We start from the raw sequence: 15125 nt of genomic DNA, 5'->3' as shown, positions 1-15125 counted from the left end.
TTTTAAGAATGACCTCCCTCCGCCCCTCTGGCCTTTGCATTGGGCAGGGGGCACCAAGATGGATCGAACTGGAGTCCTTCACCGTTCTTCCCAGGCAGGCCCACCCAAAGGCCGAGGCACGGGAGGCAGTGTGGGGGGTTGAATCGTGCCCCTCAGTAAGTACGTCGAAGCCTGACTCTCGCTACCTGTGAATGTGAGCCTACGTAGAAATAGGGTCTTTACAGACATTATCAAGTTAGGACGATGTCATGCTGGGTTGGGGTGGGCCCTTAATCCAATGACTGCTGTCTTTATAAGGACAGAGAGATTTGGACATGGACAGATGGCCTTTTGACACCTTACTTCAGACTTCGGGCCTCCACAACTGCAAGAGAATACACGTCTGTTGTCCTAAGTCACCCAGTGTGTGGCATTTTGTTCCAGCAGTCCTGGGCTAAAACCCTCGCCTCTCCTATTAGCCTTGTGAGTTATGGGCCTGTCCTCAACTGCACACTGGTGTGAGGCTTAGCTGGCACGGCGCTGACAGGGCTAGAGTTAACCTGTGCGCAGAGGTAGATATTGTCATGTTCACAAAAGGCTCCTGCTCCTTCAACAAGCCCCAGCCCCACGGGAGGGTTCGGCCTCTTCTTGTCCCACGCACCCTGTGTGGCCTGCCTTTGGTCTAGCTGGTCCTACTCAGCCTTTGGACCTTGGATCAAAGTCACTTTCTCAAGGAGACTTTCCACGAGCCCCGCCCCTCCCCAGCACTGCCAGGTGGGTCGGTCTCTGTAAGCAGCTTCCCGAGTTGTCAACATTCCTTGAGCATGATCTGCTGTTGTTCGCTGCAATCAGCACCTCAAGGACGATGCCCGGCACACAGAAGTGGCTCGGTTCTAACCTTCACATTGTGAGATTGGGGCTGCCGGTTCCAGGTGCACAGACCCAAGAAGGCAGCAAGCCATGCACCCGCTTCCCTCTGCGTGCTCTGGGCAACACTGACTCCTGTCTGGTTGGCAATGACCGAGTAACCCGTGTTTTGAGAGCAATGACGTTAATAGCAAGTAGACACAATGCCAATTGTCACGCTGTCATCGAGGGGTGACTGTTTAGCAGAGGGAGCCATGGGTCTATGCATGATATTTAACGCTAGGTTTTATTTAAAGTTTGATTGGGTACAGAAACACACACACACACACACTTATCAGGTTAAAATATCCAAATAAAGTTTACTGCAACTTTTGTAGAATTTAATTTGTGCTACAAGTCATGTTGCATAGGAAACTATTTAAAGCCCCTGAGGAAAAATATTCATGGTTTAAGGTGCAACTGGTTTTGTTTCTTCTTTGGGGAAAAGGTGAGAGATGATCTCTGGGAAAGATGATGGCGAAGTGTTGAGAAGCAGAATTTCAGGTTATTTTATGCGATGGCTGGAATCGTGTGCCCGGTTCTTGCAGCAAAAATATCCAGCATTTGCTTCTTTCTTCTGTTGGTCTTCAGTGTCTGAGTCAGTAGCTACGTACAATGCTTCAACCCAATAAGGGATTATACACTGATTATACTGAGTAGTTAACTAGTTTCAAGAAAGCAGCTTTAGAGACTGAGATTCAGGGATGCCATGTGACTTGATACCACGTTAGACAGAGTGCGTGTCCTGGCCCATTGCCAGGGGTCACCTCACTCTGAGACTTGCCAGGGGACAGTTCTGCCTCCTGCTCCCTCCCAAGCTGCCACAACTACAACGCGATTGCAGAATTGAACCCAGCACACCCGCACGGATTCCCCTGACCTCTGATTAATAGCCCTGATGGTTATTCATGCAACCCTGTGCTGCGTTCCCGATTTTATCTGGGAAACATTTTCATTTTTAGAAAGCATTCGCCCTGCTCAGATTAGCTTTACATAATACAAAATAGTTTTCCCTACACTGTTTCTGAGGGGACACAGGTACACCAGGAAGGGGTTAAACCTCAGATAAAGTGAAATGAGAGTTTGGCAAAGGGCAGCTGGTGGAGACGCTCGTGAGGCCAACCACGGTGTCCATGACGGGCTCAGGGTCAATGGCCACGAGGGCCTGACTCGGTGGTGCAGTTTCCTCTGCTGCAGAGGGCAGTGAGCTCTGCAGGAAGCATCCCCTGCCCCCGGGAGAAGCAGTACAGTGGCCTCCTCGAGCCACGGGGAGCTCTTCACACAAGTGACCTTGTCACATGGGCAGGGGCCATAAAGAACGTCAACTCCCAGCTGCCTCCTCCTGCGTTGGCAGAAACACCTCACTGGGTACCTACTTGCTACCGTGGGATTGAACTCTGCCAACTCCAGCTCACGAGACAGTCACACGTCCTGTGGACGAGCATGTGCTACGGCGTGAGGCTTGTGGGGAGCAGAACCTCGGGCCTGCTCAGGAAGAGTGGGCGCCAGCTGTACCCCTTTACCGCAAAACCACTTTTCCCGTTTGATTTGCCTTTTTACAAGTAGGGAGTGAAAAAGGGCCAACACTCAGACAAGCCTCTTTCTGTGCTGAATGTTGAAATGCAAAGTACGGCCGAGAATCAGAAATGCCCCCGTGACCTTTAAATACCTATAGACATCGCAACGTAATTTAAAAAGGTCTTTATACAACATGAAAACCTCAACAGCATCTGCCCCTGTTAAGTGTTTGGTTTTTTTAACCTTTGTGGTTCATTAAAAAATTAGATACAACTTTTCTCATATGGCCCCTCACCCCATTTATTAAAAAAAGTGATTTTAAATGTAGATTTGTAGTTAACAGATAGAAAGCTATTTGATTGGCAACGACCTGCAGTAGAAAATCCTTCGAGCCTACCCCTCGATGGAGGGGAAGGACTGACGGAGCATCACACGTGCCAGTCCTCGGGTGTGGGTCCCGCTGGCAGACCCTGGCTCTGTCTGAGCAGCCGTCCCACCCTCCTCAGTGCCGTGGTGATGGCGCGGGCACCCTGGGCAAGTGGTGGGCTCATGCTACAGCGCAGGAGGTGGCAGGGAGCCTGCTCAAATCACAAAGTCGTCGTGGTCTGCAGGGCTGAAGGCGGCTGCTCTGAGAATGTCCAGGGAGTTCACCAGGATCAGAGTCCCTGTGAGGTGCTTCCAGCGCTTGGTGATGGGGTTTTTCATCTTGTCCAGGCCTGTGTGCAGCTCCTGGATGACGTCCCGATAGCTGTCCCCGATCTGGTGGCTCCAGGTGAGTAAGAAGTCATACGCGGGCTTCCACATGGCCTGGGTGTGGGATAAGAGAAGGAAGGAGAGGGGAAAAGATGAGGGGACAGTGAGGGAATTGTTCCCATTACCCGGTCCAGCTCCTTTAGCCACTGTTTATGACACTCTCGAGAGTGAGACAAGCCCACAGAGGAAACAGGTGGGACCATCCCCGGGCTGTGACAGCACAACGCAGAGGGAAGAACGAGCAGGCGTGCAGCAAATGGTGCCTGAATAAACAGAAAGGATTTCCTTCCCTCCAGCCCTCTAGCACTTTCTATCTGTGCCCTTCAATTAGAAATTCACCGTGCTCATAAAAGACACCCTTATTCCTGGGATTTCCTGCTTCCTGGGTCTCGCAAGCCTCCCGTCTTTCAGGAAGTGCACTACGGTGACCTCCACAAACACGTGAGTGTACAAAGAGCCTCTGAGCAAGAAGCCAGCCACAGTGGCTCTGGCCGGAGTTACACAACACAGCAGGTCCTGGCTGGAGACCCAGCCAGACGCATCATGAAGGGATCTGCACGCAGTCGTCAACCTTATCGAGCGTAACCTAAGAGCAGAATTAGCAATGGATGGACAGTCCTGCTTATGGGCTTCCAGTGGCTTGTCAACTTAAAAGTCAGGGCCATGCAGGTCCTGAGGACGAGGCGACTGCTCCCACTTAGTGAGGGCGTGTCGTGTGCTGGGCACACGCTCACACGCTTCAACTCGTCTGGTCCTCTCACATGCTATGAAGCAGACCTTTGGTTACCGTGACCGAGCAGCTCGGCCCCACTCACCTCGCTGTCCACCACCCCATTCCTGTCCCGGTGGGGAGACTCATACGCGTCCATCTGCTGCTTGGAGACCTTGGCCAGCTTCTCGGCCAGCTCCCTCCAGCGCTGCGCCACCTCGACGGCCGTGGTCAGAAGCACGAAGTCCTGGATGAGTCTGACCACCAGGCCCTGGCAGTCCATTTTCAGCAAGGCCTGCAGGGGAAGAGGCACAGCGTGAGGCAGAACGGCGGAGGCTCTGGCTTCACGCGGACTCCAGCACGACGACGGTGCAGAAACGGCAATGGGCTCTGGACCCTGCGTGTTCTACGGCGGTAACATGTGCCCTGAACCCTTTCCAGCACTGCTGGGACTCACAGGAAGAGATGCTGTGCAGGGGGTACCGGGCCAGTGTCTCCCTCCAAATTCACGTCTACGGAACCCCAGAAGGTCACCTTACTAGGAAACAGGGTCTTTGCAGATGTGATTAGTTAACATGAAGTCACACTGGAGTAGGGGGGCCACCAGTGACTAGCATGCAGAAGGCCATGTGAAGACAGAGGCAGAGACTGGAGTGATACAGCCACAAGCCAAGAACAGCTAGGACAGCCGGAGCCACCAGGAGCTGGAGAGAGGCCTGGAACAGACTCTCCCTCAGAGCCTCAGAAGGAACCAACCTTGCGACACCTTGTGGTCTCCTGAACTGTGAGCGACTGAATGTCTGTTCTGTTAGGTCCCCAGTGTGTGGTCATTTGTCTTGGCAGCCCCAGGGAACTAACAGGTGAGTAAGGATTACAGTTGTCCACCCTGTTCCCACTCCTGCTGGGGAACCTGGAGAGAACGTGAGGCCCTGCGCCCAGACAGACAACGGGACCTGAAGCTCGGGAGAGGACGAGAGGACATGCCCGACCTGCCGAGCCTGAAGTGCTGACATCAGCCAGACAGAGATGCAGAACGGTGGGCTCAGACGTGGTCTGGAACTCAGACTGAGACTGGGGACTCTTGGGGGGACCAGCCAGGGAGGATAAAGAAAACGGAAGAGGCCCCGGCTGAGACCGAGGGTGCACCACCAAGAACCACATCGACCAGATGAGAAGATCCTGAGGCATCGGCTTCCCCGGACTGTGAAACAACAGGAAGCATTTTCCAGAACCAACAAGACTGCTCCTTCGTCAAAGCTGCAAGAAATTTCTAGTGTGTCCTTAGGGCACGGATTACAATGGAGGGACTCAGGAGAGAGAAGAAGCCCGACTCCCAGGAAGGAGGCAAGAGGTCAGAGCTCTGCTTGGACAGTTCAGGTCCCAGCTCTGCCCTGAACAAGCACGTGGTGACCTGGAACCCAATTCCCACCCGGAAAAGGGCTGGATCAGACAGGCATCGAATGTAAGGCACAACTGCCTGATGTATTTGTTAATCAGATCAGCTAGCACGAGCTGGCAGGCCTGCTGGTCTGCAATGCGTGGTGTAAGTCACTTGCTGACCCAAGTCCAAGATCATGTCCCATGACACGTTCACTGCCAGTGTCATGCAAGTGACTCTGGCTTGATCCTAATCATAACTGAGGTCAAACGTGGTTGGCACGGGGCTTTGAGCCCGTCAGGGTGTCACGTGTGCTGGGTGTGACTTTCATCCGCCTCTCCTGTGCCACGGGAGGCACCTCTCACCCCACCCTCACCCACAGAGCTTTCTGCTGTCTGGCATGCACTCTGATGATACTGCGGCAGTGGGGAAAGACTTGAATCCCAGGAAAGCAGGCCTCAGAGGCGCCCCTAGAGATGGCTTCTGAGACTCCCTCAGACCCTCAGACAGGCGAGGACAAGATCAATGAGATGTTGAGAGTAGAAAAGTGTCCCCAGGCCTGGCGTTCCTTCCGTCTCTCTACGTGCTGGTTGAGCACCTGAGGTTGTCATTTTAGGACTCCAAAGAGTGTGTCAGAGTGTTATCCCCAGCCCCAAGCACACAGCTGGTGCAAGCATGCTGTTCAGCTGTTTCATGAGGACTGATGGGCAGCCATGAGCCAGCGCTCCTGCAGGTACAACCTGATGGGTTGCTCACTGTAAAGAGGGCACCGCTATTTTAGACTGAGTACTCTAACGTCCATGTTATGTTTATTTGGGGGAGGTAATAGCACAGAGGAATGGTGATTTTGGGGGTGACTCTCTGCATGCACCAGCCAGGTGGGTGACTCAAAACCCTTTTTANCCTTGGCCAGCTTCTCGGCCAGCTCCCTCCAGCGCTGCGCCACCTCGACGGCCGTGGTCAGGAGCACGAAGTCCTGGATGAGTCTGACCACCAGGCCCTGGCAGTCCATTTTCAGCAAGGCCTGCAGGGGAAGAGGCACAGCGTGAGGCAGAACGGCGGAGGCTCTGGCTTCACGCGGACTCCAGCACGACGACGGTGCAGAAACGGCAATGGGCTCTGGACCCTGCGTGTTCTACGGCGGTAACATGTGCCCTGAACCCTTTCCAGCACTGCTGGGACTCACAGGAAGAGATGCTGTGCAGGGGGTACCGGGCCAGTGTCTCCCTCCAAATTCACGTCTACGGAACCCCAGAAGGTCACCTTACTAGGAAACAGGGTCTTTGCAGATGTGATTAGTTAACATGAAGTCACACTGGAGTAGGGGGGCCACCAGTGGCTAGCGTGCAGAAGGCCATGTGAAGACAGAGGCAGAGACTGGAGTGATACAGCCACAAGCCAAGAACAGCTAGGACAGCCGGAGCCACCAGGAGCTGGAGAGAGGCCTGGAACAGACTCTCCCTCAGAGCCTCAGAAGGAACCAACCTTGCGACACCTTGTGGTCTCCTGAACTGTGAGCGACTGAACGTCTGTTCCGTCAGGTCCCCAGTGTGTGGTCATTTGTCTTGGCAGCCCCAGGGAACTAACAGGTGAGTAAGGATTACAGTTGTCCACCCTGTTCCCACTCCTGGCTGGGGAACCTGGAGAGAACGTGAGGCCCTGCGCCCAGACAGACAACGGGACCTGAAGCTCGGGAGAGGACGAGAGGACATGCCTGACCTGCCGAGCCTGAAGTGCTGACATCAGCCAGACAGAGATGCAGAACGGTGGGCTCAGACGTGGTCTGGAGCTCAGACTGAGACTGGGGACTCTTGGGGGGACCAGCCAGGGAGGATAAAGAAAACGGAAGAGGCCCCGGCTGAGACCCAGGGTACCACCAAGAACCACACCGACCAGATGAGAAGATCCTGAGGCGTCGGCTTCCCCAGACTGTGAAACAACAGGAAGCATTTTCCAGAACCAACAAGACTGCTCCTTCGTCAAAGCTGCAAGAAATTTCTAGTGTGTCCTTAGGGCAGGGATTACAATGGAGGGACTCAGGAGGGAGAAGAAGCCCGACTCCCAGGAAGGAGGCAAGAGGTCAGAGCTCTGCTTGGACGGTTCAGGTCCCAGCTCTGCCCTGAATAAGCACGTGGTGACCTGGGACCCAATTCCCACCCGGAAAAGGGCTGGATCAGACAGGCATTGAATTTAAGGCACAACTGCCTGATGTATTTGTTAATCAGATCAGCTAGCACGAGCTGGCAGGCCCGCTGGTCTGCAATGCGTGGTGTAAGTCACTTGCTGACCCAAGTCCAAGATCATGTCCCATGACACGTTCACTGCCAGTGTCATGCAAGTGACTCTGGCTTGATCCTAATCATAACTGAGGTCAAACGTGGTTGGCACGGGGCTTTGAGCCCGTCAGGGTGTCACGTGTGCTGGGTGTGACTTTCATCCACCTCTCCTGTGCTACGGGAGGCACCTCTCACCCCACCCTCACCCACAGAGCTTTCTGCTGTCTGGCATGCACTCTGATGATACTGCGGCAGTGGGGACAGACTTGAATCCCAGGAAAGCAGGCCTCAGAGGCGCCCCTAGAGATGGCTTCTGAGACTCCCTCAGACCCTCAGACAGGCGAGGACAAGATCAATGAGATGTTGAGAGTAGAAAAGTGTCCCCAGGCCTGGCGTTCCTTCCGTCTCTCTACGTGCTGGTTGAGCACCTGAGGTTGTCATTTTAGGACTCCAAAGAGTGTGTCAGAGTGTTATCCCCAGCCCCAAGCACACAGCTGGTGCAAGCATGCTGTTCAGCTGTTTCATGAGGACTGATGGGCAGCCATGAGCCAGCGCTCCTGCAGGTACAACCTGATGGGTTGCTCACTGTAAAGAGGGCACCGCTATTTTAGACTGAGTACTCTAACGTCCATGTTATGTTTATTTGGGGGAGGTAATAGCACAGAGGAATGGTGATTTTGGGGGTGACTCTCTGCATGCACCAGCCAGGTGGGTGACTCAAAACCCTTTTTAGCTGGACACCCCAGCACCTCCATCTCTGCAATTTAAAAAGAATCAGGAGTGATAGATGCATCAGACACCTCTCCAGATCTGAGAGCTGGAATTAGCCACAATAGATGTGGTGAGCCAGAATGCGGTGTGATGACCACGCAGTCCCTTTCTGTTGTTTTAATAAGCTACTGTGAACCGAGTACTTGCCCAGAGCCAGCACCGGGCTCACTGCTCCTCAGAACCACCTGGGAAGCAGGCTGAGTCTATCCCATTACACAGATGCAGCTGAGAGAGGACAGGTGGGGCTGCCACGCCTAATAGAGTCAGGGCCAGGTTTGCCCCCAGGCAGCCTGCCCAGGCCCCTACCCACTGGGTGTTTGTTTTACGTATAAGCACGAGACAGCCTCAGATACTGCCAGGGGCTCCTCCAGAGTCCCGCAGCTGGAAGTGACAGCGGTGAAAGCAGACCCAGGCTTCTGGGTGCTCGGGCCAGTGGCCTTTCCATTCTCTGACGCCCCCTGACATCAGGAAGTGAACCAAATAAAATACTGGTCTGGATCATGGCTCATTTAAACTATACAGGGCCAGCCCGTGGCTCACTTGGGAGAGTGTGGTGCTGACAACACCAAGTCAGGGGTGAAGATCCCCTTAACAGTCATCCTTAAAAAAATAAATAAATAAAATACACTATTTGTATACTTCAGAAAATGATCAGCGTCAATTTGAATTTTGATAGATTCGAGATAAATCATTTTTAAAAAAATAAAACGCTCACTACATCTGTGTTTCATAAGAAAATAGAACACATACAGATGTGTTCGTGGGGGGTGTGGGATGAATGGCAGACGGTCAGATTTAATGTTTTTGGCATGGTGGGAAGGGTCCCGGGCCCCATCTGCTGTCCTGGGAAGGGATGCAGAGTGACAACACAGTTGGACATTAAGCCACCTCACGTTCCCACCCAGCTTTTGCTCACAGCTTCCTGCCACATTCAACAAACGCATGTGCTGTGAGCTCGGCTGCCCGGCTCGAAGCTGGCTTTGTTCTCCAGGTACCAGAACCCGTCAGAGCCGCCCACTTCTGACTCGAGTCACTCCCAGGGTGAGCGATCAAAACCGCTCTCCCCACAGAGGCACTGGCCACCGGACACAAAGGTCCTGAGAAATGCAATCGGCTCTCTGGCCCCTGCCTGGCCATCGTTGGAAAGGAGAGTGCCTGGACACTGTGTGGGGACAGCCAGGGGCCCATTTCCACGGATGGTGGAGGAAGAGGTCAGCGCTTTCATTCTGAAGGCAGGATGAAGGCGTCTTCCATTCATTCACTTGGCTCCACTTACATGATTTTTCCTGAGCCCAACACAGGCTCAGTTTGCTACAAAGCCGCCCACACCATCCACAAGGGGCATTTTACACTTTTTTTTAAAGGAAAAATTTAGGTGCCCACCAGGTCTTAGTGACAGAAAAGTTCCACAGCAGGAGGCTCTAGCTCTGGGAACCTTCTCCCTGTAGCTTTGTCTTTCATTTTTATACCCACACAGACACACGAAGGGACACCAGAAAATACCCAATGCAACGATGCACGATGCTGATTTCAGCTGGAAATCTGTTCACTTGAGTGAACCATGATTTCAGTCAGGGTGACCAAACTTTTATCTATAAAGGGACAAATATGTTTGGCTTTATGGGCCACGTACGGTCTCTGTTGCAAGTGCTCAATTCTGCCAACGTGGCCTGAAAGCACAGACAATATGTAAATGAATGGGCACGGCTGTGTTCCGGCCAAACTCCATTTACCAGAACAGGAGGCCCATGGCCATGGTGTGCCCGCTCCCGTCTTAAGAGATATTCTTAGGAAAACGCGATGACGTACAATTTCAGTTTTCGCTGCATGTCCTCCCCGCCCATCCTGCATTCCCGAGATGCTGGAACGATGGCCGGGAACCTCCTGTGCACAGCACCTGGGACGGCGGGCCCAGCCTTCTCTTCTCCCACATTAACAGCCATGGCAGCAGAGCCTCCTGCTTTGGGGCCACCTGGAAGGAACCCCCAGGAACCTGTCCAATGCACAGCTCTCAGCTGCCTCCTCTTCTGCAGCACAAGGTGGCTCTTCTCCCAATTCACAGAGAATCCTCCACACGATTTCTTCCAGCCCGACTCTCCCCCATCCTCCCGCGACCCCCATTCCCATGAGCTTTCAGGCCTCCTTGGGTTTATTCCAGCCCCCACCCCTCTCCTGAAAATCACCCCCACCCTCAATTTGCAGCCTGCAGTAACCTTTGCTCTTTCTTTTCCGTAGAAACTTCTCTACAAAGCCCACGACACCCCTATTTCCTTACTTCCCACAATGTGACCAAAACGATCCTCGCTACAGCCATCACCAGTGATCCCGGTCACCACACCGAATGGCTCTGTTCTTGGTGGTGGGTCCAGTCACGACAGCTGGCCTAGGCCCCCATCAGGAAATGCCTCCTGGGCCTTAAGCCACCACGGCTGTTGCTGCCCCATCCCTGACTGCCATCTCCAGTGGACTCCCTGTCCCTCCCCACCATCAGGACAGAGACTGGGCATCCCACCGCAACGGTAGCCTGAAAATGAGGCAGAGTATCTTGCACAGAAAGCACACAGTTGAATGAAAATATCTGCAGTTCTCAAAAAGCGGGGCTCCTCAGGGTTCTGCCTGCTACCCCCTTCCCCCCAACACCCTCCACACATTCTCTCATGAGACGGTGACCCCTAGATCTGCACAGGTGCACACGCAGCTGGAGCCAGACCCTCTCCTTCACCCGGTGTTCTCATAACTTGCAGTACAAATACAGAGCTTTCCTTTTGAACACTCAGAAAACCCATTCCATAACCCACAAAGTATATTTAAAGACCCATCAAAGAACTTCGATGCCCTAAAAATAAAGATCTGAATAAGTCTCCAACTGAACTCTTTCAAATGTTTCAAACAGGTATGTTTAACATCTCCCAGGGAGGCGACAGCATGGAAACCAATCATTCAACAGAAAATAAAAACAAAAACCTACATCTGTTAAAAGATGAAGTTCTGAGACACCCAGACTTAAAGGAAGATGGCAACTGCTGCTCCGCTTGAGGAGTGAACTGCACTGTGGGAAGCCACAGCTTGAAAGGAGACAGGTGACAGCTGAGTGGTATCTTCACTTATGACATTAGGAATGTCTCGCACAACATTCTTTGCTGCATTTGATTTATATGCGCCGTGATAATCTGCACTCATTACAATCACTCAGAACAACACTACAGGCCTTGTTATGGACTGTGCACTGTCTGCCATCAGTCTTTAAGAAGTGTAGTGCTCAATTTGCCCACTGACATGCAAGGTCTTGACCTTGAAGCTATTAGGGAGCAGATTAGACACAAGTGTGATCATGTGTGCAGACACAAGCAAACCAAATTAATTTCTGGCACAGGGAGGTAGCCCTGTTTTTAGGGCACCAGAGAACTTCCTCGAATCCCTGATGGAGCTGAGCTAATAGCATGTTTAAGGGAACCCAGTTTTGAAGATGAAGCACATTCATGGTATTTAGAGGGTCATTAATCTAGTTTCCCCACAAAGTTCTTGGCTGATCAGATTAAGGGATGGAGCCTCCAACAGTGCACCCCCCACCACAGCAGGCCCCAAGAAATCTGTGATAGTTCACAGCCTTGAACATACTGCACCGTGTGTACCAGCTGCTTCAATAATTAGCTTATGAATGTATCAGCTGGTTCTGTGATTTTTATAAATAATAACTAACCTACAGAGCAGAAAGATTGTCAAGAGCCTCACAGTAGCACAAGATTGTAAGGTGCCCCTCACTCCAACTTGCTCTTCTACTAAATGTCGATATTCCCTACAAGCCGAGCTCCTGTGATGCTGTTTACACATATTGACCTGGTAGCTGAAATGGGAATGTATTTTTTGTCAGTTTTCTTCACGGCAGCCATGGTTGACTTTCCCCTCACTCTGACTCATTGGCTCACTCTACGAATCTGTATGCTCGTCTTCAGGAAATCTATTCCTGCACCCCACTTCCCAACTCACCCACCATCTTTTTCTTCACGTGATCCTTCCACCAGCCCATTTGGGGTGCTTATCTCTGTTTTCTCAATAGAATCTCTTATTAGGTTGTCTGGTGGCTAATGAATGTGTGAGAAAGTGCCATGCTACTGCATGAGCACACATGTATGCAACTGTGAGTGAATCCATCACAGAAGAGATAAAGGGTCCCCACGCTGGGGTTTTTTTCATTTATGTAATTTTTGCATGCCATCCAAGAAAGTTTTGCAGCATCAGGCAAAAAAAAAAAAATCAACAAACAAACAAAAAAAAGTGTAAATGTCAAATAAAACAGTGACAGATGACAGTATTCTCGATTGAATAGCACTATTTCTGTGGTGCATGTTCAACGGGAACTCATGAATTATAAATAAACAAATCTCCCTTTTTCTGTTAAAAATCTCAAGTAGGTTTTTGTTGTTGTTCCCTATGTGTTATGTGGAGCATTCCAGGAGAATTATTTTCATTTCATAAATGCTGATACAGGAGTTCATCTGATTTTCAGCCTTGGCCAGCTCTGTGAGTGGGCACCGTGAACTGTGGAGTATGTACCTCTCCGTGATTTCTCTTTTAGTCTGGTTGTAAGTTTTAACCAAAAGCTGGCTGAACATACAGTCAGTTTAGCTTTTACAGTCTGGTAAAACTGGGACCAAGTGAATTGCAAGTGTTTGAGCACAGCTAGGAAGTACAGAGACTATTAAACTTGGAGCCCTGAGACCTGACTGCTAAGTTCCTGCTCTGTCAGTAAATAATTGGGTGACCTTTGGGCAAGTTGTTAGCCTGTTGGAGCTTCTGGTTACTTAACAGTAAGAGGACGGGTTTACAAAAGATCATCTCTAAATTCCCTTGCAGTTCCATATTCCTTGACCTTGTTACCTGTCACAAATAGCAGATAGTGATTAGTCATCAGGCTTAAAAATACAAAGAACCACCTTGACCAAGTCATCAAAGTCAACATCACCAGTGATGATCTACTGACACCATAAATGCTGTGATATGATGTCCTATAAAGGACACAACATTGTATCTGAGGTAGTCTTGACCAAAATGTATAACCTCTCAGTCAAATCAATGGAAAACGTCAGACAAACCCTAATTGAAAGGTATTCAACAAAATAACCAATCGATACTCTTTCAAAAGAAACAAGGCCATAAAGGAAAAGGAAAGATTTAGGATCAGTCACAGACTGCAGATATTAAGGAGAAATAACAACTAGATGCAAAGTAGTTCCCTAAGTAGGATCCTGGCAAAGAAAATGGACATTTGTATAAGAAAAACAAACAAACAAACAAACAAACAACAACAAAAAAAAAACTGGCAAAGTTAGAGTAAGGTTTTAGTTCAGTTAATAGCACTGAAACAATTTTAATTTCCTGGTTTTGATAACGGCACTATCATCAATAACTGCACTATGGTGATGTAAGTTATCAACATCAGGGGAAGCTAGGTAGAGGATACATAGTACAGTGCAATCATCTCTTCTGTACTATTTTTGCAACATTTCTGTATTAGTTTTCTAAAGTGCAGGAAATACCTGGAACTTACATAGGAAAATACACATGGAGCCTAAGTGTAACAATGTCAAGAAATTCATGATGAAACCTTTTGTTTACTATCAAATTCTGAACCCAGAGAAGGAATACAGGTTCAAAGACTGCTTCCTTGCAGTCAGTGGTTAAAGAGTTCCTGAGCATTCAGTGCATAAGCAAATCATATTTATTAACATCTCATTTTAGCCATCTCATCAGCCATTTTCCTCAGTAGAAAAAAACAGTTCTGAGCATCCTTTCCAACTATGCAGGTGAGGCGACATACTAGTCAAGATATGGTTTGTTTACAATCCACGTGTTTCTGAAAAGTTGCATGTCAATCTAAATTTACAAAGCAAATCACATTATAAATGTATTAGGAATCCTTAGTATTTCAAGAAATGTGCCATTAAATCTTTTTGGAAGATGAATAATAACCCCATTGTTTATCTTTCAGCAAATTGAGTTTCATCAGTGAGTTACATAAAGGACAGAACCTCTACTTCACAATTCAAGAGCATTAGAAGAGGCAATGGTAAGAACCACAATTTGCTCCTGTTTTTCCTTCACGATCTCATCTCCCATCAATTCCCCTATTGACCGTTTGTTCCACCCACTGGGAATTACTCACAGTCCATGGAAAATCTTGGCCCATTCCCACCTCCATGCTTTTTCCATGTTGCTCCCTTAGCTGGAATGTCTCATACCCAAACCTCTGTCTCCCCTGAGAAGCTGAACTCGACTCAGCTGACACGGTCTCACCTGGTCTCCTGTGAGAATTGGATGCTCCCTCCTGCATGACCCCAAGCAGTTTGATTAACCTTTTCACAATCTGATGATGATTATTGTTAGGGGTGGGCATGTCTGCATCCCCATCAGAACAGTCAGCTTCTTGATGGGAGAGGAGGGCAAGGGTTGGTTTCTTATTCATTTTAGGATTTCAGAGCAGAATATGGTTCCTTACACACAGTAGATACTCAATAAGTGCTAATTAGATTGAACTGAAATTATTAGGGCACATAGAAATTAGCCTAGAGAAACGTTTTATAGCCTGAAATTTGAAGAATTATTGTTGGGAAGGAGAACTAATTCTCAGAAGCAACCCTGTCAGTGTTCTAAGGTTTGTTTCCCCATCTCTAATGCATGAACATGATAAGGAAAATGGGGTGACCCGATTTATCCCTATTACATAAACTGCAAATGATGACAGGTCTCTCAGAACACTAATTCAGTTTACAATTTTCTACTGAGCACTCACCTCCTGTGTGCTATGCAATGGATTGGTACCTTACGTATATCATTT

General features: G+C 49.9%; 1 protein-coding gene across 1 annotated transcript; it reads right to left on the bottom strand.

The window, feature by feature from the left end:
- Positions 1 to 1180: 1180 nt before the first annotated feature.
- Positions 1181 to 6267, bottom strand: LOC103581617 (SH3 domain-binding protein 4-like; the record flags this gene model as incomplete). The annotated part of the gene is made up of 3 exons (XM_008563404.1): positions 1181 to 3210; positions 3972 to 4160; positions 6115 to 6267. Coding segments are annotated over 3 exons (567 nt in total), but the record flags the coding sequence as incomplete, so codon positions are not given.
- Positions 6268 to 15125: the final 8858 nt, after the last annotated feature.

This window comes from Galeopterus variegatus, unplaced genomic scaffold, assembly GCF_000696425.1.
Source record: "Galeopterus variegatus unplaced genomic scaffold, G_variegatus-3.0.2 Scaffold13486, whole genome shotgun sequence".
NCBI classification, from domain to species: Eukaryota; Metazoa; Chordata; class Mammalia; order Dermoptera; family Cynocephalidae; genus Galeopterus; species Galeopterus variegatus.
This window is presented reverse-complemented; position numbering and strand designations above follow the sequence as displayed.